General features: G+C 42.0%; 5 protein-coding genes across 11 annotated transcripts in view; 2 read left to right on the top strand and 3 right to left on the bottom strand.

Moving 5' to 3' along the window:
• dgkza (diacylglycerol kinase, zeta a) overlaps window positions 1-967 on the bottom strand; it is a 66115-nt gene extending 65148 nt beyond the window's left edge. Inside the window, exons 1-2 of the mRNA XM_057026412.1 lie at window positions 618-967; window positions 346-446 (exon numbers count right to left, since the gene is read on the bottom strand). Of these exons, the coding sequence (XP_056882392.1) occupies window positions 346-446; window positions 618-875 (359 nt within the window). The 5' untranslated portion in view covers window positions 876-967. The remainder of the gene's footprint in view (window positions 1-345; window positions 447-617) is intronic.
• A 5119-nt stretch (window positions 968-6086) lies between these two features.
• On the top strand, window positions 6087-8164 carry cryaa (crystallin, alpha A). The gene is made up of 3 exons (XM_057027414.1): window positions 6087-6600; window positions 6829-6951; window positions 7576-8164. Exons 1-3 carry the CDS (start codon window positions 6403-6405, stop codon window positions 7783-7785), a joined length of 531 nt encoding a protein of 176 aa, XP_056883394.1. The 5' UTR covers window positions 6087-6402; the 3' UTR covers window positions 7786-8164.
• Window positions 8165-8566: 402 nt separating this feature from the next.
• hsf2bp (heat shock transcription factor 2 binding protein) lies at window positions 8567-12871 on the bottom strand. 5 transcript variants are annotated; one of them, XM_057027411.1, is made up of 10 exons: window positions 12689-12856; window positions 12258-12446; window positions 11719-11854; window positions 11459-11562; window positions 11225-11374; window positions 10902-11046; window positions 10206-10323; window positions 9945-10048; window positions 9119-9274; window positions 8567-8941 (listed from the first exon to the last, which is right to left on the bottom strand). In XM_057027411.1, the coding sequence occupies exons 2-10, from the start codon at window positions 12432-12434 to the stop codon at window positions 8928-8930; spliced, it is 1104 nt and encodes a 367-aa protein (XP_056883391.1). In that variant the 5' UTR covers window positions 12435-12446; window positions 12689-12856; the 3' UTR covers window positions 8567-8927. The 5 variants fall into 5 exon arrangements, with proteins under 5 accessions (XP_056883391.1, XP_056883389.1, XP_056883388.1 ...); XM_057027409.1 differs by having other exon boundaries at window positions 9119-9318; window positions 12689-12848; XM_057027408.1 differs by having other exon boundaries at window positions 9119-9318; window positions 11225-11562; window positions 12258-12403; window positions 12689-12871.
• Window positions 12852-16704, top strand: LOC130522731 (ankyrin repeat domain-containing protein 10-like). The gene is made up of 6 exons (XM_057027413.1): window positions 12852-13129; window positions 13772-13924; window positions 14421-14512; window positions 14743-14960; window positions 15052-15132; window positions 15216-16704. The coding sequence occupies exons 1-6, from the start codon at window positions 12932-12934 to the stop codon at window positions 15524-15526; spliced, it is 1053 nt and encodes a 350-aa protein (XP_056883393.1). The 5' UTR covers window positions 12852-12931; the 3' UTR covers window positions 15527-16704.
• A 1779-nt stretch (window positions 16705-18483) lies between these two features.
• Window positions 18484-23108, bottom strand: ccdc14 (coiled-coil domain containing 14). 3 transcript variants are annotated; one of them, XM_057027403.1, is made up of 11 exons: window positions 22921-23108; window positions 22481-22539; window positions 22322-22397; window positions 22094-22166; window positions 21475-21558; window positions 20740-21192; window positions 20432-20549; window positions 20195-20277; window positions 19973-20116; window positions 19481-19583; window positions 18484-19066 (listed from the first exon to the last, which is right to left on the bottom strand). In XM_057027403.1, exons 1-11 carry the CDS (start codon window positions 22942-22944, stop codon window positions 18622-18624), a joined length of 1662 nt encoding a protein of 553 aa, XP_056883383.1. In that variant the 5' UTR covers window positions 22945-23108; the 3' UTR covers window positions 18484-18621. The 3 variants fall into 3 exon arrangements, with proteins under 3 accessions (XP_056883383.1, XP_056883385.1, XP_056883384.1); XM_057027405.1 differs by having other exon boundaries at window positions 22094-22148; XM_057027404.1 differs by having other exon boundaries at window positions 22481-22536; window positions 22921-23107.
• Window positions 23109-24233: the final 1125 nt, after the last annotated feature.

The following is a 24233-nucleotide window of genomic DNA, read 5'->3' as shown; positions in this document are numbered from 1 at the left end:
AAGAATGCATGTAAAGGATGATTGCTGTTTATATCATACTGAATATAATCCTCTGCAAAGGGAATCAAAATTCATCTTAAGTTGCCATGGTGAGCTTTATCAGTCTGTTAAAAAAATAAAGGCAAAAGTCCCTTCTGTCACATTGAAATCCATAACTTATGACATAAGACATCAGTTCCAAACACACATTCAGGGGAACACACTCATGTGAGACAAGACCTTTAATTGTCACACACAGCAAACAGCACATATCAAACCACAAATCTCACATTCAGGTAAAACAGGTTCGAAGGAAGCGGGTCGCATTCCACTTCGTCTTGCTCTCAGTGTTTAAATGTTTCCTACCTGTAGGAAACCTGCTTCCTGAAAGCCAGCGGGACAGGCGGTGGATATGTCAGCTGCTTCTCTCCTTCTTCCTGGGGACAACCCACCCTTTTCTCTACCACCTAACCAGAAAAATGCAAATCAAACAGCTGTTTCCCCCCACATCCTCTGTTTATTTACCCGTGTATGTTCAGACAACATTACCCCATTCGTTTAGTCACCTTATATGATCCAAATGCAAATCTTGGCAAGAGTTAGAGTAATGGGAAAGTAAAGCAGCCAACCATCCCTACCTGGCAGCAGCTGCTGCCCTCAGCCGCGAACGCGTCTTCCTCCTCGGCCACGTCCTCCAGCGCGGGTCGCTCCACCACCGCGGGCTCGCTCATCATCGTTAATGTGTGACACGTCGATCGGGGCTTCTTTAAAGTTCCGGCTCTGTTGACGCCGTCCTCTGCAGGGCTTCCTGGGGTTAGTAGCGGCTTATTACAGGCAGTTTCTGACAAGTTAGGGCCGGTCTGGATGCGCTGCTGACGAGAGGACGTTCGGCTCATCGACACAGCTCGGAACAGTGGGTCGGAATCAGGTTCACGTCAGGTGGACGTGTTGATCTCTCTCTCCCTCTCTCCCCTACTCTACCTCCCTCTCTCTCCCCTCTCCAACTCCTACCTCTCTCTCCCACTCTCTCTCTCTCTCTCTCTCTCTCCCGCTCCCTCTCCCTCTCTCTCCCACTCTACCCTACCTCTCTCTCCCTCTCTCTCTCCCTCTCTCTCCCACTCTCTCTCCTCTCTCTCCCTCTCCCTCTCTCCCACTCTACCCTACCTCTCTCTCCCACTCTCTCCCACTCTACCCTATCCTCCTCTCCCTCTCCCTCTCTATCTCCCACTCTATCTCCCACTCTCTCTCCCTCTCTCTCCTCTCTATCTCTCCCTCTCTATCTCCCACTCTCTCTCCCTCTCACTCCCACTCTATCTCCCCCTCTCTACTCCCACTCTCTCTCCCACTCTATCTCCCTCTCTCACTCTCTCTCCCCTTTCTGTCTCCCTCTATAACTCTCTCCCTTTTCTGTTAGAATCTCTTCCCCCTTTCTGTCTTAATATATAAAATATACCCCTTCTGTCTTCCTCTCTCTCCCCTTTCTGTCTTCCTCTATAAATCTCTCCCCCCTTATGTATCTCTATCTCCCATTTAGTCTTCCTCTATAAAAATATACCCCTTTCTGTCTCACTCTATCTCCCCTTTCTGTATCCCTCTCTATCCCCTTTCTGTCTTTCTATACCCCCTCTATCCCCCCTTTCTGTCTCCCTCTCTCTCCCCTTTCTGTCTTCCTATATAAACTCTCTCCCCCCTTTCTGTCTTCTCTCTCTCCCCTTTCTGTCTTCCTCTATCAAACACTCTCTCCCCCCTTTCTGTCTAACCTCTCTCTCCCCTTTCTGTCTCCCTATCTCTCCCTTCCTTTCTGTCTTCCTCTATCACACTCTCTAGCCCCCATTTCTGTCTCCTCTCTCTCCCCTTTCTGTCTTCTCTATATACTCCCCCCTTCTGTCTCCCTCTCTCTCCCCTTTCTGTCTCCCTCTCTCCCCACTTTCTGTCTCCCTCTCTCTCCCCTTCTGTCTTCCTCTATAACTCTCTCCCCCTTTCTGTCTCCCTCTCTCTCCCCTTCTGTCTTCCTCTATCCACTCTCTCCCCCCTTTCTGTCTCCCTCTCTCTCACCCTTTCTGTCTTCTCTATCACACTCTCTCCCCCCTTTCTGTCTCCCTCTCTTCCCTTTCTGTCTTCCTCTATCACTCTCTCTCCCCCTTTCTGTCTCCCTCTCTCTCCCCTTTCTGTCTTCCTCTATCACTCTCTCTCCCCCTTTCTGTCTCCCTCTCTCTCCCCTTTCTGTCTTCCTCTATCACTCTCTCCCCCTTTCTGTCTCCCTCTCTCCCCTTTCTGTCTTCCTCTATCACTCTCTCTCCCCCTTTCTGTCTCCCTCTCTCTCCCCTTTCTGTCTTCCTCTATCACTCTCTCACCCTTTATGTCTTCTTCTGTCATTCTCTCTCTGACGTCAGTTTGCATTAATACTCCTCATACAGAGGAGATCCTGACCACGCCCCCTTAAATAGAATTACTTAATTAAAACTGTCATTATCAGTAACAGCAGCTTTTTGGTGACTTCATATTCAGATAAAAATGTATGTGTACACACGACTTTGTTTTTATTGATGATCATTTATTATGTACTCGCAATAATAAATATCTGAAAGTGCTACAAAGAGGAACCAGAACAGCAACATGTCTCGATTTAAATTGATTCTGAGGCTTTCCAAAGCCCATGATTGGACAGTGCAAACAACATTGTAAATTCATATATTATTACTCTCCTTATTCTTGTTTCAAGTGCGTTTGGTATCATTAACGTGGGCAACCATGGATGAGTTGAAGAGCACCACGAAGACTTTATAAAGTACCCTTTACCCCCCAAAAAGAAAAAAGAAAACATTACTCAGGATTTCTGTTGACTAGCGCATTCTTTAGATCAGCCAAATTTTAAGGATCTTTCGGTTGGTCTAATTTTTCAGGACCATCATTTTGGGGGGGCGAGGGGGGGGGGGGAGATTTAAAATTGCCATAGGTGCACAGTGCAAACATAGCTCATCAGCTCCTTCCCTCAGTGATCTATCCTGCTGCCTTTGCAGAGGCCACGGAATGAACAACAGTGCACGAGTCTGCTGGCCTGAAATGGAATACCATAATATTCAATTTTATTTTCTGCATTTCAATCAACATGCATTTCTGTAAGTGTGCATTAGCACGGCTTTATAGCATGGCGAGGGGAAACGGGGTGTTGTCACTTGTAAAAATAAATAAATAAATAAAAATCCCAGGAACAGTTGCACACACATTGTAGCGCGTTTTACTAGTGGGTGAATAAAGAATCACTGTATCCATGATGGCAAGGTGAAGTTGGGTGCAGAGGGTGCTGCAGCACCCACAGATGGCAAGAGATGGCGCTATTTCTACACTGCCCGTACCAAATTCCATTAACGCCCATCAATGTCTTAGAAGTACATTAAATATGTTATGTTAATGTAATAACAATATGTTTCATGTTTTTATGACAACCTATGTTAATGAAATAAGATCAGAAGACCAAAAAAAGCTTTCTAAAATAAGCTTCAACCAGATCTGCGCAAAAATAAGCATTTCAGAATGTTTCCCTCCTGTGTAAGGAGCTGTGAACGCCTCCTCTGCAAGCCAAAATGTAGATATTAGTTATATTTAGATGTACCACACTGTTTAGGGCAGAATGAATCCATCCACAGGATAAATAACTATGGGAATGAATGGAGTTCTGCCTCTCACATGACAGGCCAGTATGGAAACGTCAGGCCACTCAGAAATACAGCACTGAGCTCTATTTCAAATTCTGGCTTTTATCATTTTTGGAGATTCAGTATTTTGGTGAGAAAGTATTATTTAAAGACTTTTCTGCTTACTGACCATCCTAGGGGGGCCTTGTCCTCTTTAAGGAGGTACACAACAAACAAAAAAAACAGCAATCAATTCATTATCAAACTTATATTTTGGCCATTTTGGTTGGTTTTAATAATTTTTTAAAGTTCAGCTTTCTTTAAATACCTCCTTCACCTTCTGGAATAAAGGTCCACCCTAGGATGGACATTGAAAAGTGCTCAGAAAATGATTTTAGCACATCAGCTTCATTCTCTTTTAACCTGAAATCAGCACACAATTACCCGCTAAAGTGTGGCACTAATTGCCGATGCCACAAGCTTTTCGTATAAAGCTCAGACTCATAGATTTTTCATACGTGGAAGGTACCACCTACAGTATACAGCTTTAATTACTGCAGTTGGATCTTAATCATCAAAGAATATTGCAGCACAAGGTTTTTGAGTTTTATTGTAACAAAGGTCCCAAATCTGCTTACACATATTGCAATAATGAACACTAGTTGTCACACATTATCCTCATTATCTTTTTTATTCCTCTAATTTGAAGCTGCTTTGAAGCTATGCAGCATGACACAATAATTATTACATTAGAAACCTAAAAAGAGAATAAAAAGAAACACGTTACTCTTCTATTTACGCTTCCAGTGAGTAGATTTACAGTATTTGCCCTCATCATTAAAACAGCAGGATGTACCAGTAAGTGGTTCCAGTTGTTTGTTGTAGTGTGAGCTCTCTAGTGGCAGCAGAGAGCGGCAGATTCGCTGACACCCAACATGAAAATCAAATCTTTGCCGCAAGAGTTGAGCTGCGGACAGTAATTAGGAAAAATGGAAATCCTCCAAAACAATAGAGCTTTATTCAATATGACTATCTGATATTTAACTATTGGAATAACCAGCTGACATTGAGTCCACGTGTCCTAGTCTGCTTATGTTTATATCTATGACTATTAAAGGTTAGACTATTATTATCACGGTCTCAATGATCTAGCAATGTTTAAGTGATTCAGTCGTCAACAACATTCACTTGAAAATGTGGTTCTCGTTAATACACAATTCATGTTTGTACAGGGAAGTCAATATTTATATTTACCCACCTGGCCCGATATTTTATAGCTGACTGGTTCAAAACAAATGTAATAAATTCTAAGGCCATGTTTTTACATTTAGGACATATATTAGGGTGGATTTCTGTGCTGAACTTTGGTTGTTTTTTATACGACCGTTTTGGTACATTTCTCTCCTTAGCTCATTTCTCTTTGTTATATTATTTTTCTTTCATATATTTGCACTATAATGTCATTTACAAATGTCAGTCTTATTTGCTTTTATGGAGTTTTTGTAGTACACATTTTTGCTAGAAAAGTAGAAACCTTTCGTCCTCCGTTCATAAAGCTCCTTATATGAAGGCAAAGATGGTCATTGTTCACTGATAAGATTGAATTTTTACTCCTTTTGTCCGCTTGTGAGTGGAAGATGCCAAAATTGTTCAAGAACAAAAAATCAGTGAACGAAAACAAGTAAGTCTACTGAGCCAGGTAGCCAGACTGTCAGCCAAAACAGCTTTTCAAAGCTGTGGAAACAGACTGCACATCCATTGTCTGCCCCATTGATAAAAACCAGAATGCTGACTAGGATGAACTGGAGCCAGCCTAATGGCATCTACGTCCGGTCTGTGGGGCAGCGAGAAGCCCCAGACCTCAACAATCTCCCAAAAATGCCCCAATAACAGACCCAATCCTGGCTGCCTGGCTCGGTTGCTCTTGGCCTGGGTGCATGGAGCAGCTAAGCCCCAGGGCTAACAGGCTAAAGCCCTGCAGGATTAGACTAATGCACTGAGAAGCCACCAGTGGTGAAAAACACAAGGCCTGGGAAATGATGCTCATATTTTCATTACAACAAATTACAATTATTTGCATGAGCTTTCATACTTTGCATCTAAGAGCTCCACACTGCTTATGTAATCATGGTTTACGGCACCACAGGTGGGATATAATAAATAAGTAAATAGATTCTGCCTGTAGCTACCCCATACCCTAATTATTTATTCCATTTTGTTTCTTCCTGGTGTAGAACTCATTAGCTGTATATTTATCTACCTACATCCGAGAGGTTGGGAACAATAAGACAATAAGCAGCACAGTGTCAGTAACAGACTGTATCAGGGTGAAGAATTATTATTTCTCCACATACATGTCTTGATCTCTGTGTCTCTGTTGAACCCTCCTCCTGTTGGTCTTTCCCCCAGTACTGTTGCTTTTGGCATCCCTGGACAGTCGTCTGATGTGTGGACGTCAATGCGGCGCATCGGGGTCTTACGGACACCCCCCGCCAACCGGACCCGCTACGGCCATCCATTGCAACCTCTTCCTCAGCCCTGATTCTGCTGACAGGCTCCAAACCACCATGAGATAATGCCATTCCAGAGGGATTGTGGCTAAAGCCTCTCTTTTTGGCTCCCGTGTATAAAAAGAGTTGGTAGCTGGGGAGCAGAAAGCTCTCTGGAGACATTCACCTCTCAGGCTCCTTGACTCTGCTCGCCTTACTTCCTTTCCTTCACCTGCAGGACTCTGAGAAGACCGGCTACACCCACCACAGCAAGTAAGACCGAGCTGCCTGCTGTCACTATGGATATCGCCATCCAGCATCCCTGGTTCAGACGCGCCCTGGGCTCTGCATACCCCACCCGGCTTTTTGACCAGTTTTTTGGGGAAGGCATGTTTGACTATGACCTGTTCCCATACGCGGCCTCCACCATCAGCCCCTATTACAGACAATCTCTGTTTCGCAGCTTTTTGGATTTTTCCAACTCTGGCATCTCTGAGGTAAACAAGTTTTAGTCATACACAAGGAAGCAAAATAAGACTGTTTGATATATTAGTCCTAGTTGTGTGAATATTTAAACTTCTACTTGGATCTAGTTTATTGTTTTCAGAAGGAATTTATTTGCATCATTGCATTTTTTTTTTTTAAATCCCAAAGAATATTATCTTGTAAAGTTAATCTTTACAACTGGATTGTGGATTGTCAGTATATGTTTTGGTGATTTATAGGTGAGGTCTGACAGGGAAAAGTTCACAATCTACCTGGATGTCAAGCATTTTGCTCCTGATGACCTGAATGTGAAGGTCACCGATGACTATGTGGAGATCAAGGGGAAGCATGGAGAAAGACAGGTTTTTATTTCAATAGATATGAATTATGTTGCCTGTTTCTTACTATTGCTATTGTTAAAAAGCATAAATATAATATTGGCCGTCCTTGAGACAGTTGGAAGTCCCATACACTTTTCATCCTGACCAAATATCAGATCCAATATTAGCAGATTAACAGATTCAGTGATTGAAAAAGGTCTTACTAAAGTCTTTAGTCTACAAACTACAGTCTTTAGTGGAGAATAAGTATAAATAAGGAAAAACAGAAGAATTTCAAACCCAAAACGATTTGCTAACAGTACAACACTACAGGCTTTTTCTTTGTTAAAATTCAGTTCTATATTTACTGATTTTAACATCATGAGGTCAATGTACTAATGCAAGTATCACTTCTGACCACATCAGGGCCAAAGTATCTACGTAATGCAATATAAATATACACTCTAAACTCTAAGATTGGATTAATGGCTTTGTTACTAATGTGATACTGCAGCTACATTCACACTGTAGCACCTTTCCCTTCCCTTTTGTAGAGGAAGTGTTCACACTGTGTATTTACCTCAGCGGAGGTCCTCCCATTGAATGCAATGCCATTTTGAAGAAATATCCCCGTCCAACATCTCCTCTCATGATTGCTCTTCTCAGGATGATCACGGTTACATCTCCCGCGAGTTCTGCCGCCGATACCGCCTCCCTTCCAGCGTGGACCAAACAGCCATCAGCTGCAACCTGTCAGCCGACGGTCTGCTGACTCTGAGCGGGGCTAAGGTCCAGGGAGGCAGCGAGTCAGGCCGCAGCGAGCGGAGCATCCCCGTCACCCGCGACGACAAGCCCAACGCCGCTGCCTCCTCCTAGAGGCCACGCGGTGGAGGCTTCGCAGGGGATGGATGGAATTCTGTCCCCTGCCTCTTTTTTCTTCTCCCTTTTCATCAAACTACTATCTGTGTAATTTCAATTCATCTTCTTTTTTTTTTAGACTTTTAGCACACTTGTAGTATAATTAGCATCAGGATGAGACGTTCACAGAAACAATATTCTGCTGAATGTCGTTGATCTGCATCAGAGCAAACATCGAAGATGAGCAGTCAGCTGAGGAGTCCAACGTGTCGTCTCGTCTCACTCCTTCTCATGTTTCCAAGGGCCTGGCGGTGCAGACGTACGTCGTCTAAAATATATCTTGTACAAGTCTAGGCCTTGTTGATTGGAAACAATAAATGGCTCAATTAACACAAAAGCAACTGTTTATCCAATTCATTTCCGTCTGAAAGGTTTTCTGTGTATAACAGCATCGGCTTCTTCTGTTGTGTGAGAGCCGATGCAACGGTGCAGCAACCATAGTGCAGGCTTTTGAGAAGAGCTGCCAACAAATGGGATTTTCAAAGAACAGAGACCTCACCAAATTAACATGTTGATCCCAGTTGAATATTGGGTCTCAATCATTACAATCAGTTAATAAAATATTATTTTAACACAGTATCTTGATTAGTTTTTTAAACTGTTGTAACCTGAGTCACAAGACTGACAGTGGCTGATTAGTTTACATTAGTTCTATAGTAATTAGAATTACTGCCTCTAAATTAAAAAATGTAAAAAGGTAACAGAGTATTCTATTTTAGGGTAAAGGAAGAAAGAGACAGTAGATTGCACATAAATGTATTCCTGGCAGAACCCGTGCAGCATGAGTAAGAATGCAAGTATTGGTAGCAGATTTACAGAACTACACTGACAGTGTCAGTTTTCCTTGCTCAACTGCACAGACAGATTCATTGCTGTACCGTAACAAAGCTGGATTCTATCCAACACAAAGGGTCAAAGAAATAAATGCAAAACCTCAACAATACACAGGCAAATCTCAAGAACAGTTCTAAAAAGGGAGGCTCTCTTCAAAATATTTATAAAGTGCAGATAAAACCCCCAAACAAGAAGGTCTGAAAAATCTGGAAAGTGAACGCTGGAATACAACCGGACACCAGAATCCACATCAAATTCTCTTCTGTTTACATCTCTGATCCTAGGAAGACAGAGAGATTTGTCAAGCCTCCCACACTCTGATCCTTGGAAAACACTCAGAACTTGGTGGGAAACCCTGATTATAGTCTCCTCTGAACTGCACGTGTGGAACAGTCCTTCATTCAAGTCAACAAAGCCATGAACAAGATAAGAGGTTAGCTTGTATTACTCATGGTACCTGCTGCAGGGCCTGTAGGTCCTCCAGGATCTGTTGTGCGGCCAGTCGCAGGTTGGCCTGACCAGAAGAGGTGAGCTGTCCAACGCGCTTCTGTAGTTCTGGATCCAGCAGAGAGGAGCCCGACAGGAGCAACACCTCCTCCTCCACCAACATTGACTGCAGAAGACGGAGAGTATGGAGACACACTTCCCAGTCTCCGTCTGTCAGGATGAAGAAGTCGCCCATGTTGGTAGTTTTGAGTAACCTCATGAAATGAAACCCTGCAAACCCTAAATCTCAATGGCAAATTGTTTTACATATTTATACTGTCATTTGCTAGCACCTCTTTAAAAATAACATGTTGCAGTGGAGCTCACTTTTAAGCATGTGCATGGAAATCCAAAATTCAAATAATCATAATTCTTGCACTTTTAGAAAAACATAACAGTGTAGTTCTAAGTCAACCACACTTCTGGAACATGTTAGTAATAACAAAGAGTATACCCCAATTTTGGAGAGAGCGTACACAAGCATATGGCAGCCAGATATGCTAATAAACAGCATTATAAATTCTGAAAAAGAAAACCTCAGAAAAGCCTTTGATCATTTTCCACTTTGATTCTGTTCATGATCTTGTATCCAGTCTATAAATGATTGATTGCCAATTCCTCTGGTATTTTTATTTTTTGTCAACAAATTACAGATTTAAATGGAATTTTTCATTTGTCAAGGATTGGCATTTGCAATTTAAGTTAACCTCTTTTTGGGTTTTTGGAAAACCCTTACAAATACTTGGACAATGTGGCCTTCATGACTGGACTGTATCATTTTATAAGACTGTTCTTACCATCCAGCAGTGTCCAGATGAGAGGAATGACCTCTGGACTCTCACTAATGTACTTCAGCCCTTTAACACTGATACTGACATTATACAAAGTCATCAGCATCAACCTGCCAAAGAAAGACACGATTCAAGTTTGTTCAAACTGATGACGGCAGGACAGTCGAGGCTGGGGGGAAGATTAGCATTAGTACACCAGACTATGCGGTGACATTTTATTCACTGATTTTTTCTTGCATTGTGGTACTTGTGTGTATTATTACTCACACTTTCAACCTTGGGAAGATGCCAGGTTTCATCACCTGTAAAAGCTTCATCATAGTGTCCAGCAGAATGGGAGCTGAGCCTGACAGGAAATCCCTTCCACGTGTTACTGCTGCTATATCTGTATGAATAAAAACAAAGTTCCTTTCCTTTGTGCACCCCAAAAGATCTCGAGGGAAACAAATCAAGATTTTTTGTCTATTTACACATTCAGCAAATAACAGGAGTGGGAACTGTAAGTATGCCTTTTCTTAGAATCCCAGTAATGTCATGACAATAATGCATGTGTGAAAGATGCTACAGTATGTAACAGAGAAGTTCTCGATGCACAAAGTATCTTGAATTCAAACCTATTCACTTTTTAAAGTGCTTCAACTGTGAGAGTTAGGTACACTCTTCTAATACATTTTTAAATCAACATGGACAATGTAGCACCAAAATTTCTACTATAATACCACCTTCTGAAGTGTTTTAACTGTTATAATAGATGATACCGCGTCAGTAAAAAAATAAAAACACAAAACATAATTTTCCTTTGTCCTATGCTACAACTGGAGATCTGTCTTTCATTAAATTACCAAAGAGGAAAGTTAATGCAACACAGTATATTTGGTACTTAAATTAATATATTGTAAATATCATGCAATATGTAGTTTGTGTGTGCAGTAATACACAAATAAACCAAAACATTTAACTCACTGGTTATGGTTCCTGCTAAAGCAAGCACAAACTGGTGCTCTTGGGAGCTGTGGTCTTCAGTCTGAGTTTTTACTTCATCATCCAAAGATCTGACAAAGCTCTCCAGAGTCTGGGAAGCTACTGCCAAAAATGGCTGGAGCATCCCCTGCATCAGACATTCCAGTTTGAAAACAACAAAAAATAATGACTATCATCACGAATAATGACTATCCAACAACCTAAAACCACTGGAAATAAATCACCAAGTAGAAAACAATAAGAATTCAAATCAAATGTATGAAGTGTTCCACTAAAATCCAGGCAATGCTGTCGAGATGACTCACATCAGCCAACCAGTGTGTGACTGTATTCTCCCTGGTGGAGCTACTCCACAGAAGATGGCACATCGTAGATCCCAAACCAGAGCAGAAATCTGCCTGCTGCTGTAACTCTGCTCCACTCTGCCACAGCTGCTCACGCAACAGGAGCTTCTCCTGCGCACACACACACACCGGCACATGCACACACTGCATACAAACACACCAATTCATGAGAACATTGATATGCAGAAATCTAACCTCTCTTTCTTTCTGACATTCAGTCTGCACTGCAACTAGTTGGCTGTCAAGGTGGAGACATTTTTGACGCAACCGCTCTTGTTCTTGCATGCAGTGCTCCTTCCCTTCGAACCAGAAACAACAAACTGTTTCACTGCACAGTTAATAATGGCAATGGCCTTTATTTTCTATAAAGATGGCTATGCAGTTTAAAATATCTAGTCATGCTTGAGAGTCAATGACAAAAACAATAGTAATGATGGCGATGACAGCTCAGGTACTTGTCTGAGCAGCTCGAGCTTTGTGAAGCACTTCGCTGAAATCCCTGTTCAGAACTCTGGGCAGGAACTCCCTCAGCTGCATGACTTCTGTGGTCAGCTTGTCTAAATCGCTCTTTCTCACTCTGACAAAATCATCCTGCAAGATTAAAAAAAACAAACCATTATATACATTTTTTTCTTTACATGAGGTTGTGCGTCATTATTTGTTCTTCATCAACACTGTGCGCAAGAGATTTGATGATAAAATTTTAAATCCAAAAGCTATATGACGGAAATAACAAATGAGCCCAAAGAGCTGCAACGCTCATTTACAAAGAATCACTGCTTATATACATTATATTAAATATATTATAGAGGGAACATTGCAACATGGCGACAAAACTTGGTATCCATATAGCTTTATATTCTGCTTGAGTACAGTAAGCTCAGAAGTTTGTCCTACTGCGTTTATCTTCAGTAGTTCTGGATACACACCACTGGCTCAATCATTAAGAAACGTGTTTCTGTGGGTTTTTATGCTCAGAGTTGTGATTGTGTACCTGTTTGACTGCTTTAGTCCGTCCTCCATAGCTCACAAGCGCGGATTTGGCGCCTTGCGCGGTCGCCATCTTGTGGTCGACGAACGTCGTCCAGCTAAAATCCAAACAAGTCGTACTCATCACGCCGGGGGCGTGGTTTGATGGGTCTGCACGCGGCAGGTAGACGTTTCCCTTCATGGGCTCGCGCTCCTTTAGCATTTGCCACAATAAGAATCCAAAATGCCGCCGCTAAAACCACTACATGTAGCATCCAATATAGCACATAAACTCAAAGATAGACAGACATTGCTGCCGTGTTTACGCTCAAGACAAGAACATCGCGTGTTTAGTGTATAGTAAAATTTTCAAAATAAATCAATTAACGCCGACTGCAAAAAAGTGGTTAAAAACATGACATAGTCTTCAAAACACAAAATGGGTTGTCAACTTACCAGCCACGTGTGAAGAAAGTACAGAAATTGAAGAAATCCAAATGAGCAATTATCTCGTAAATGGAACTACAACAACTATTGAGAATCGACGGCACGCGCACGTCAGCTTCGTCATCCGCGTGATCCAGTCCGCGTTTTACGGCTCCCCCAATTCCACTTCCTTTTATTTGAAAGGTTCCGTTTCCTTTGAGTGACCGGGAACGCCGGACAGATATGCTTTAGTAGCATATTTATAGTTTCCGTATGTCCGTGGGACTGAAACAAGACCCGTCCAGCGATGGAGTGTTTATCAACCGTTTCCCCATCCACCGTGCTTGTCGGGACGGAGATGTCGGGGCGCTGGTATCGATTTTGGAGCGTCTATCAAACCAGACTCATTTGACGGTGGAAGATTCCTTCTTTGGATGGACCCCATTACACTGGGCTGCTCACAACGGCCAGGTACACCTGTCGTTCTTTTTCAAAAATTATTATTCTTAGCAAGACTACACAACAACAGCCTTTGAATTAGTGGAGTTTGCAACCACAGCGGCTAAATTAACAGACTTGATTGTCATACAGCGTGGTTTATCCAACTGTGCGTGTTTCACTCTGCATTAAAGCGGTCTTATCCGAAGAAGCATTTTCATTGGGTGGTACAATGTTAGGCATTCCTATTGGTCCAGGAGGAGCCAATGGGATTTCAGGCGCCATAATACAAGTACCGTAGAATTGGTAGAAAATGAACCTAAGTAAACGGAGGGTTCTCGGTTCGAGCCCCAGTGCAGACAAAACACGGATGGCGTTCTGATAGTAGGGGAAGGTGCCAGAACATCTTCAGAGCTCTGCCGAGCCAAGGTACCGAACCCACGAATGCTCATATAGGGCCCTGCATTGAACTGGCAACTCACCCAGGGATCAACCCTGCCTTCGCCCATCGTGTACCCTCCCCGTGACCCCAAAGGGGGGAAAGCGGTTTAGAAGATGAGACCACAAATAATCAATTTAATAAAAAATAGTTTAGACGAATAGAAGATTCATACTTTGTTTACAAAGAGTTGCTGTTGACATGGTGTATGTGGCTCTGTGTTGTCACGGATGCAGCTGGAGTGCCTTATGCGTTTGGTGCAGATGGGGTGCGAGGTGAACACAGCGACCAGTCACTTCAAACACACCCCGACACACAGTGCAGCGATTGGCGGCCACGTTGACTGCTTGGTGTGGCTGACTCAAGCTGGAGCGGACGTCAACAGACAGGTCTGTTACTGTCAGCTGCAACGTGCAATTCATTTCAATCTCTAATATCTGATTGTTTTGGATTCAGGATTAATGTGGAGATATAGCAATAAATACAATAACAACGCAACTGTATATTCAAATTTAGGATAGAGCCACTGATCAGGGAAGCCTTTATTTTAATCCAATTTTTCTGCAAAAGATTATAGGACAGTTAGTTATTAGTTAGCATTTATGTTTTTATCACTTCTAAAGTTGCTTGAGTTGATTTTCTTTGTTGTTGCTGCTGTTTCATTGAGGTGATCCTTTTTTTTTTCAAGTCTTGTTACAATGTGAATTACCAGTTGAGATTAAGGCCAAATAGATATTGCATATACTTTACAATCTATTCAATTTCTTTTTAAAAATATCCTATTTGAGTAAATGTACATAGATCAGTTCCAGCGGTTTATGTCACTGCAACCTCACAACTTGCATCACGTGTTCACATCATGCTTAAACGCCGTTCTTTCTGCAGGACCTTCTTGGTGAGACCCCGATCCACAAGGCAGCTCGCTCAGGTAGCCTGGAATGTACCCAGGTCCTTTTGATAGCAGGTGCTAAACCAAGGTAGCTACTCAGAATCATGGAGTAACTGCAACACCACTACGATTGGCTATCAGGCCTGTGCATTAGTTCAATATTACAGATAATGCACAGTAATTCTCTCTACTTCTTAATAAGAGTTCAAATCAATCTCAGCCAAAACTGACGTACTACTCTTAGTAGACCTTTCAACCTTTATTTGAAACAGTTATTGATCAGTGCAGTATTCCGTAATCTTCTTTTTTCCCGTTCAGTTTACAAAACACCAGCGGGCAGACGGCAGCAGACCTGGCTTATGCTCGTGGGTTCCACAACTGTTTCCATCTCATCTCAACAAGCCAGCTAAGGGCACTTCCTGTGAATGAAGTGCAGAATGGAGATGGCGCTTCATGTGGCCTGGATCTGCGCAGCCGAAAAAGGCTGCTGACCCCTGCGGAGAGTGAAAACAGTAAAAGAGTCAGGAGGGCTGGGGGTAAGACAGGGGTGTCTGACAGGAAACACAACAGGGGAAAATAACTATGTATATGATGAATATGTATCTTTGTGTTGTCACTGTGCTTTAGATGTATTTATCCAGATGGAGTACACTGGAGTTGAGGAGCCAGAGAACATGAGCACAGAGATGGGACTGGAGCTTCATCCAGGTGGGACTGGAACCTGAGCAAGCACGTTAAACTACAAATGTTCCATCGGCAGCTCATGAACTGTTTGCCTTTGTTTTGATCAGATGACACCAAAGCCCCCACAAACAACCATCCTCCCTCAATGCCTTACTTTGAGCTACCCACGAGCTCATCGCCACCAAGCGAAGCCCCCGTGGAGCCCTCGGTGTCCAACACATGTGGTTCCCTCCATTTGAGCGAAAGTCCCAGCAGCTGCGCGTCCCATCGGCCGGTTTGGTGGGGGATAACGGGAGCAGACTATGAGGCATTCCTTCACTATGGACACTACCACGGTTTTGGCGATACAGCGGAGGACCTGAGCGACTGCAGCCAACTCGAAGTCCTGCATAGATACGAGCAGGCCGTCCACCTCTAAGCTGATGTGCTTTTTTATAAAAATGTTGTCTTTTCCACTTGGTGCTGGATCAGGTTTTTACTACTAAAGCCAGTGTAACATTAAATATGAAATCAGATGAACTTGGGAAACAAAAAGCCAGACTTCTTAAGTCAATGTCAGAAATGTTCAAATTAAGATGTTTTTTTGTTAAGAAGTGATCCAAATTGTGGATACTTAGTATCGTTTCCCTTAATATGTACAACAAAAGTCTTAAAAAACAATATATTTTTTAAATGAATGCAATAACTTTTTGAGAAATACGATTAGTTAAATTATTGAGAAAAGAAAAGGGGAAGAGGGAAGTTCTGTAGCACCGGTGGGAGAGTTGTAAGTGGCTGTTATTGGATGTCTGAAATCAAATGCTGCTGAGACAAAACTGACGTTATTTTTCTCGGAGACTTCTCATAAAGTTAAACTGTATCTACGAGGCATTTGGAATTGACAGTAAGGTCGAATTAATGACTCATTTGTCTGGAATTGTTAGCATGAGACGAGACTTGACTAGAATTCTTCACTGGCTGCCTTTAACCATCTCCAACAAGTGTTGGCATTATATTGCTGGTGCTGCAATTTTAAAGATGACAAACAGCAAAAGAAAACAACATTTTTTGTAATGCTTAGTTTTAGGAACAAACATCAGGTGTAATTAGTCTGATTCCCATGTGCCCTCAGTGGAAAGAATGTAGAAAACACTTCCTGCCGAGCATTGCTGTAAAATCTTTCTCCGAGTCCGCTGCCAGTTTGAGCACCTTTGCACTGTTCTGATGCATTTTTGAGGATTTCATGTGTACGTGTCTGAATTTGCCGTCCATCGTAAGGGAAGAGTTGCACTGACGCTGAAAAAATCTTGCTAGCCTTTATCTGTTAAAGAGAATACATTAGGATCTGTCTCTGGTGTTTGGCATTTCGATGTATTTATTGTTTGGAACACAATTACGAAATCCATACTGTAATTTTCTAGTGTATTCCCTAAGCTATTTGAATTACTGTACATGTACGAGAACATTTTGTAAGCATTGCCATCGCTCATTCCTACACGGAATGAGTGATGAATTGATCTGTACCGCAGTAGTTGATGCTCCTAGTGACTTTTTATAATTTTGTGTCTTTTCCCATTGAGTCCCTTTTTTTAATTTTATAAAAATCTGATAAATTTGTCTTTTTGTTCAATCTTTACAATTACTTCTTCAAAAGATACCACGTTATAGGCTGTATTATACCTTTGCAGCACAGGTGGGTAGACAGAACACAAGGATCAAATAACTTCAATGTACATAAAAACATAAAATACACTAGAAACACACATCACAGATCGTTCCCGGGGCAACGAAACACCTTTACTGTTGAGGGCTGTTATTGTAATTGAAATGAATGATCAGTGGCTGTCCTGGACAGTAGAACTTTGTACCTCCTGCTTGATGGGAGGAGGCTGAATGGATGACGAGATGATTTGATGAGAGGGTTCCCTTGTGATCAGGGTGTGATCACACTGCTCAAAACAATTAGAGGAACACTTCAAAACACATCAGATCCAAACGGGGGGGAAATGATCTTGAATATCTTTCCTGATAAAAAGTAGGTGATGTATTAGTAACAAAATGATGCCACATAATTTGATAGGAATGAAAATGATCACCCTATAGAGGGGGGAAATCAAAGACACCCCAAGAATGAAAGTGAAAAAATGATGCAGCAGACTGGTCCATTTTGCCAAAATGTCATTGTAGCAACTCAAAATGATTCTCAGTAGTTTGTGTGGCCCCCACGTGCTTGTACGCATGCCTGACAATGTTGGGGCTCCTAATGAGACGACGAATAGTGTCCTGGGGGATCTCCTCCCAGATCTGGACCAGGGCATCACTGGACAATCTGAGGATCAACCTGGTGGCACCAGATGGACCTAAACATGTCCCAGAGGTGTTCTATTGGGTTTAGGGCAGGTGAACGTGGGGGCCAGTCAATGCTATCAATTCCTTCATCCTCCAGGAACTGCCTGCATACTCTAGCCACATGAGGTCGGGCATTGTCATGGACCAGGAGGAACCCAGGTCCCACTGCACCAGCGTAGGTTCTGACAGTGGGTCCAAGGATTTCATCCCGATACCTAATAGCAGTCAGGGTGCCAAATGAAGAACTAGAGCAGTAGAAAGTCAGTCAGGAAAAATCAGTCAAAAGAGATGAGGACGGGAAGAAAGTGGCCTCAACCTGGAAAGCCATTCCTGTTTTGGGGGCCGTCTCATTGTTGCCCCTCTGATGCTCCTGTTGTTGATTTCATTAACAAAAAACAACAGAAACTGATGAACAACCCCCTCTGCTACTTAACTGACCAGATCAATATCCCAGAAGTTTGACTGATAGGTTGCTATACTCTGATTAAAAAGTGTTCCTCTCATTTTTTTGAGCAGTGCATTTGATTTTCTGTTTGCTAGAGAAAGTTGTGCTAAGATGTGATGCTGAAGGTGAGCAAGGATTCTGTGAGTGACCATTAGACCTCAGCTTCCCGAGAAGATGGAGCGGCTTGTGTCTGATTGTATTTAAAAGCACAGGGAGGAGACCGTCTGTCCCCAGAAAGTCTCCAACTATTGGCTTTATTTCTAGAGCAGTGTTCTCTCTAAAGGTTGTGACCAGGCCATCGAGTGGCTGTTGGTTCTGGGCGAGAGCCTTCATGCCGTCTATGTGGGCCACCAGGGCCATGTCATCTGCGTATAAAGACTCAGCCGCTCCCTGCTGCAGGGGCTGTTATTGGTGTAGCAGAGAAATGAATGAGCAACAAAAGAAAACCTTTTGGGAATCCTGTGTTTGAAACCAGATTACTTACTACAAACCCATTTGGAACATTTTGTGGTCTGCGTATTAGAAAGTCCTAAAAGGAAAATGGAGTGGAGCTCGAGGTCCAAGCATGGTGTCAGTGTTCACAGTGTTAAAGCGGAGAAGTCTTCAGCTCTTTAAGCAGACTTTATTGTTTATTCTGCACAATTCTGTGTTAAAACAACTATAAAGATCAGATAAAGTGCACAAAAGCATGCAGATACTTATACGAGGGTTCTTGTGAAAAGAAGCCAACGTGTTGACCTTTAGATGCAGGACCTCCCGCGATCCAGCTCAATAGTCTTCAGCAGGTTGGCTATTGAACTGTCCAGCGCTGAGAGCCCGTCCTTGAATGCAGCATGGTCCATGGTGTTGAACGTTGAGCCAGACAACACAGATTCCGCATCGCACAGGGACGGCGCGAGTGACATTCGCCTACGCGGTGGATCTTTGTCCATGTCGGGCCCCCAGCTCAGGTGAGGGTTGTGGCAGCCCGAATGTTCTGCAGGTTGCCCATCTGGCGGACCTGAGGTCTGGCTGTTAAGCTGGGGTCCATCATTCACTGTGGATTTTGCCTGGTTCAGGGACATGAGGTAACGGGTGATGCGTTCAGAGGCGGCTTCTGATAGCTCCGGGTCGTGTCGGTGTTGACTGTTTGCCACTGTGCTGTCAACTAAGGTGCAATCTGATGCTGAAGGACTTGGAGGAACCCTGAAAGGGAGATAAAATATACAATAATTCTTTCAGCTTAAGGAAGGGCCTGAGGGATGTTGCCGTCACAGCTGAAAGAACATACGTTGGTTTTGTTTACACATCATCACCTGATAAGATTTTATTTCACTCAGGCAAGATTGAATCAGCAAGATCAGGGAAATATTTATCTCGTTTTGGTTTTTTACCATATCTCATCTAAGAGGCAGGTTCTTTTTTTTTTTTTTTTTTTAAATGGAAGTGGTTGATAGATTACAAATTAAGCACATAAGTTTCTTCTGTGGAAACTTGAAACAAAAATTTTTGGTAAACTTTGGTAAGATTGGGGGATTGTTCTGAGTTTTATGGTTGCACCCCGACTCTTGGAAAATCTGTCTAATTATACAGCTTTACAGGAAATGTACCCAAGCCCACCCCTTCAAGTGCTCCAGCTCTTCGAGTCTTTGCTCGCACAGCGTGGCCAACTCACTCTTCTCTCTGTCACTGACCAGCAACTGGCGCCGAGCTGCTTCCAACTCTGGAAACACAGAAAGATGTGATGGGATTTTCAGCTTCTTCTTCAGACATTGGTGACACCCAGACCCACAAAATGAATGTTCTTTATTTACATCTACTGAAGTCAATGAGTCTTTTAGCAACTTTGGTGATTTGGGTTTTTCTTTGTAAAAACAACCATGTTTTGATTGTTCTTTTAATCATTTAATAATTTTATTGAAAATACTTAAGGGGAACAAGTATTTACATGAGTGAACTGTTTTTTTAAAGCTACAGACTCTTGCTAAAAAACATTAAATTCAAGCTTCATATATTTGACACTATGCTAGAGAACTACTGCAAAATGCATTCAAGGCTTCCTCAGAAAAGCAGCTTCTTCAGGACACAGATTATGACAGTAAGCATCCAAACCTGACATGATAAGTGCATTAATGGTCTCCTTGTCTCTCAGCTGGTTTTGGGTGACTTGGTGGGCCTTTTGGAGTTCAGCCAGGTTGTCCTGGAGTTCCCGCAGTTGTGACAGAGCTGTGTTCAGCTCCTGCTGCATCGCGCTTGCTGTGCAAATACGTAATTAAAAATGCCTTTTAATCCAGAATGAGACCTCCACAAGCCCTCGTTATGCATAGACATTACCTTCAGAGTGGCTCAGTCTTTCCACTGTGCCATCCTCTGCTTTCTCCCTCAGCTTCAACTGCTGCTGCAGCATCTCCACATATCTGGAAAAACAGAAGAGGTCCATACATACTTTTTATGGGGAAAAAGTAAAGAACAGTGACTGGTAATGCAAGGAGGCTACAGCCTTATATTCAGGGAGGAAATGTCAGGAGTAGAAATTCAGTAGGACAGTGAAAGTACTGTATGCATCATTACCTGCGGAGCTGATAGTTCTGGTTCTGCAGAATTGACGCCTCTGATTCACCCTGGTTGCTTACCAAAGATGATGACACCATCTGCTCCAAATGACGGAGCAGCAATTCTGCAACACTTCCTACACAGTCAATATTGTATAAAACATGGGGCCGTACCATCGTTCTTATTCCAATTTGAACAAACATTGTCCATACCTGCAGCTAATCTACAGCATTCGGAGTATTTTTTTTTTTTTAAATCTGCTGTGCTTTGCTTAAAATTCTGTCAGCTATAGTGAGTGATGCAGACAGACAGACAGCTGATGTTACCTTCTCCAATCATCAGGGCCTTGAGTTCTCTCAGCAGGTACTGAAATGTCTGCATTTTCTCGTCTCCCTCTGCACTCCTGTCATCAGGGCTGTGGGACTTGTTCACTTTTTCAGCCAGTTTCCTCTTTTGCTGCATTTTTGACACCTTCAAACTGGCGATTTGAGGATCGATGTCTCTCACAGGAATAAGGTCATCTCCTCCACAAGCACCCTGTTCCCAAAAGGACATGTTTTTGGATTCAGCCCCCGACTTGCCTACCACTTTGGAGTGTGACGCAGGGTTCGAGGGGGTGTGATGCGGAGATGTTGAGGGCGTGTGACGCGGCGTTTGAAGCTGTAAAAGTTCTGTTTGAAATCTTTTTTGAGTTGGATGCAGCTTAACCCCTGAATGGGCAGCTGGAACTGTGGGGTGTTGCCTTGTTCTTAGAGTTGTGCCGGCAGGTCGATGAGGGGCTGAATGAAAATACATCACATGTTAGGAAAAGTTCTAGATATGGTGAGAGTAGAAATGCTAACCAATGAAAGTTTGCCCCCAGTTCTTGTTAGCCATTGTCAGTAGCGGAAATAACACACATTTGTGTAGATTTGACCTCTGCGCGGTTGGGTACTACTGTATGCAGGATGAGGGCATACATTTCATAAATAATATCAACTTTAATATAGTGATACAAGCAGGGGCGCGTACACACAAACTCATATGCAGTATATAAAGAGTAAAACAAGAAAAACACTCACCTGCCGGAGCTTTCTTTGCAAACTTTTTCCCCAGTTTTGATTTGACTGCTGACTCCTTTGCTTCTCCCAGATCACCTGGCAAGTCTGTCACACACAATGTGGGCTGTTTACCTGGTGACCTCCACTCAACATTTCCCCCAGTTGGACAGGCCAGCCGCAACTAATTAAGCTAACGCTAAAATGCTTCCAGTGTAATGTGAAGTATCGAATGTAATTTCTTTATGGTATGTAAACAGTTGCAGAGGTGAGCCCTAATTGTCGAACCTGAACCGTACATTAGATGTCTGGATGTAGTCTTTAATCTATTTCACCATCACTACGAACTAAGGATAAAGAATGGGAAATTATACACTAGGAAACCTCCAGCTATGTTTCAAAAAAGAAGCAGAGTACATTGCAACAAAACAAATTGATATTAAAAAAAACTTAAAACTCAGATGTAAAACACAATCATTTGTTATTCTTATGGTAAAAATGAGTGTAATGAAATTCAGTCAGTTTTCAATATTATCCAGTACTTTTTTCCACCATCAATCAGAAAAATGACCAAGCTTTAAAGTCAACTGAATGACTGTGTTTGAAGTGTTCGGAACCATGTTTTTAGGGACACTCATCTAACCTGATTCACCGGCTTGAAGGATGCCACCGAGCAAGGCAGCACATCGGTCTAAACCCTTATGGAGAAAAGTGACCTAAAAGATTAATATTATGGAATCATGAAAAAAAAATCCCATCATGGCTTCAAAAACATGCTGTCTTACATACCACATAGTATCAATATCAAATTAATCTTTTTTGAGGTAACAATGCTTTCACAAAACTAGAATATTCAACAAATATGCTCTACCTGGTCTTGAGAGGCTGAAGAGTATAAGCTGTAGGCTGGCTCAGGAATGGCTGCCAACCTGGGGTTTGGAATCAACCTGTGCACAAGGAAGAACGTGGCATTTTTAGGTTGACGGACAAGGGCTGCCAAAGGGAATAAAGCAAATGTTGGTTCACTCCCTGTTTTTGCGTAGGCTGAGTTTTGCCTCTTCCTGTCATCCTTCCCGATGTCACCACCTGCTAGACAACAGTCAATAGTTCTAAATGCACACAACCACACTTGAGGACATCAAACACCACTTTGAGGGAAATCTAACAAATGCCATTCACTTCTACAAGAGGCCAGATCTTTTCACACACGAATGTACTGTATAAACCATCGCAATCACTATGTGTCAATCAAAAGGCACGCTTAATATCAAAATAACACTTTTTTTCTGAGAACCTTCACAACGAACTCCTTATATTACTGTAACAGATGCAAAGCGTAACGGAATATTTAAGTTTGCAGTATTTACGTTGGTAATATTTGTAAAGCTGTAATATTTGTAACTTTGTGTATCCACCGAGCTAGTTTGTTGTGATTTGACAGAACCCGTTTAAAGTTTTAAGTTAGTTTACCTTGTTTTTAGCTACTCCTTTCATGGTCGCTTTAGTGAGCAAATCTCAAGTGCTCCGACTATAACTTTAAAACTCTCAGTTAGAGCTTCGCGCAGTATTTTATTAATGCTAGAAACGTTTTTGTTCACCACTGTTTGAGCTTAATGTGCAACAACTGGTACCGTCTGAACGCAAGTTTGAAAGGCGGAAGTTGATATGGACCAATCAAAGCGGTACTTTCTGGTTAAAGAGGGCGGGGCGAAGTGAGGCCGACCTTTGAAAACAATGATCAAAGGAAAATTGGATTGATTGTTGATTGTTTGAGGTATAGCTGATGAGAGGTTTAGTAAAGCAACCAAAAATGCGACGCTCCCATCACAGTGACATGTTTTGTAGAAGCTATCAAAAGGCTGAACAACAGCAAGAGTCGGCAGGATGGTTTCACATCTGTTAGTTTGGTTTTTGTATCTTTTCACAAAACTTTTGATTGTTTAATGACAAACTTATACTTTTAATGCTCTGGACTTTTAGCATTTTAAAGCTTTATTGCTTTTGGTAATATCTTTGAAAAATATGTGTACAAACTATGAATTTAATGCAATTTAACTTTTATCTGGCACTAAAGATTTGACAGTGGGATCCGTCAAGGTTGTCTTCTCAGCATATATGTTCCTTTTATTGTTTAAACTACTTTCTATTCATTATACAAATAGCAGAAAAATGGGTCTCTCGAGCAGGTAGATTTTGGGATTTTACTTAATCTTTTAAATTCTGAGGTTGACTTCATTTGAATTAAATAGCCAACATGTACAACTTAAATTTGTCAGAAAATAAGTTTCGAAATGTACTGTGTATAATCTGTTTTCAAATTTGTAGCTTATTTTCATATCCCTGCTTTAAATTCACCAACCAACATCCAAATGGTGTTTTTATATGGAAAAGTTTAAACCCCAAAATACTAAAAATATAGTTGTGAAATATTGCCTGAACTAAACCTTTTTCTCGTTTTTATAGTTGTGCCCGTTTACTCAAACATATAAGTAACTGCATTTTATCATCAAACGTTTATTTTTTCCGCTTGGTTTGTCCCAAAAAAAAAAAAATCAGTGTTCAAAGCTGCACCATGTGGAAACATCCTGTCAAAATTGTATTACATTACAAATAAACTGAAAGCAAAATATACACTAATAATAATTCTAATTACCATTGCAATCGTTTACCAAATCAATTTTTGAAACACTTAGATGAAAACTTTTAATCTTTCAACAGACCGATCACTGCGTGTTGAGAATAAGATTAGTTGAGCTTTCAATCCCAATTGAAATAATGCACCT

Source organism: Takifugu flavidus, chromosome 3 (genome assembly GCF_003711565.1).
Source record: "Takifugu flavidus isolate HTHZ2018 chromosome 3, ASM371156v2, whole genome shotgun sequence".
Lineage (NCBI taxonomy): Eukaryota > Metazoa > Chordata > Actinopteri > Tetraodontiformes > Tetraodontidae > Takifugu > Takifugu flavidus.
This window is presented reverse-complemented; position numbering and strand designations above follow the sequence as displayed.

What these genes read in the sequence shown, in the direction of transcription:
- hsf2bp (XM_057027407.1), bottom strand. Translation starts at nt 12,434, where the DNA reads ATGAAGGGAAACGTCTACCTGCCGCGTGCAGACCCATCAAACCACGCC. An exon ending in TTTAGCAGGAACCATAACCA is followed by an intron (nt 10,324 to 10,901) that starts GTGAGTTAAATG and finishes TTATTCATACAG; the next exon opens with ATATAGCAGCAGTAACACGT. An exon ending in ATCTTCCCAAGGTTGAAAGT is followed by an intron (nt 10,049 to 10,205) that starts GTGAGTAATAAT and finishes TTTCTTTGGCAG; the next exon opens with GTTGATGCTGATGACTTTGT.
- LOC130522731 (XM_057027413.1), top strand. Translation starts at nt 12,932, where the DNA reads ATGTCCGTGGGACTGAAACAAGACCCGTCCAGCGATGGAGTGTTTATC. An exon ending in GAGCGGACGTCAACAGACAG is followed by an intron (nt 13,925 to 14,420) that starts GTCTGTTACTGT and finishes TTCTTTCTGCAG; the next exon opens with GACCTTCTTGGTGAGACCCC. An exon ending in ATAGCAGGTGCTAAACCAAG is followed by an intron (nt 14,513 to 14,742) that starts GTAGCTACTCAG and finishes TTTCCCGTTCAG; the next exon opens with TTTACAAAACACCAGCGGGC.
- cryaa (XM_057027414.1), top strand. Translation starts at nt 6,403, where the DNA reads ATGGATATCGCCATCCAGCATCCCTGGTTCAGACGCGCCCTGGGCTCT. An exon ending in CCAACTCTGGCATCTCTGAG is followed by an intron (nt 6,601 to 6,828) that starts GTAAACAAGTTT and finishes GGTGATTTATAG; the next exon opens with GTGAGGTCTGACAGGGAAAA. An exon ending in GGAAGCATGGAGAAAGACAG is followed by an intron (nt 6,952 to 7,575) that starts GTTTTTATTTCA and finishes TGCTCTTCTCAG; the next exon opens with GATGATCACGGTTACATCTC.
- ccdc14 (XM_057027403.1), bottom strand. Translation starts at nt 22,944, where the DNA reads ATGAAAGGAGTAGCTAAAAACAAG. An exon ending in AAGGAGTAGCTAAAAACAAG is followed by an intron (nt 22,540 to 22,920) that starts GTAAACTAACTT and finishes ACTGTTGTCTAG; the next exon opens with CAGGTGGTGACATCGGGAAG. An exon ending in TAATGCACTTATCATGTCAG is followed by an intron (nt 19,584 to 19,972) that starts GTTTGGATGCTT and finishes CTGTGTTTCCAG; the next exon opens with AGTTGGAAGCAGCTCGGCGC.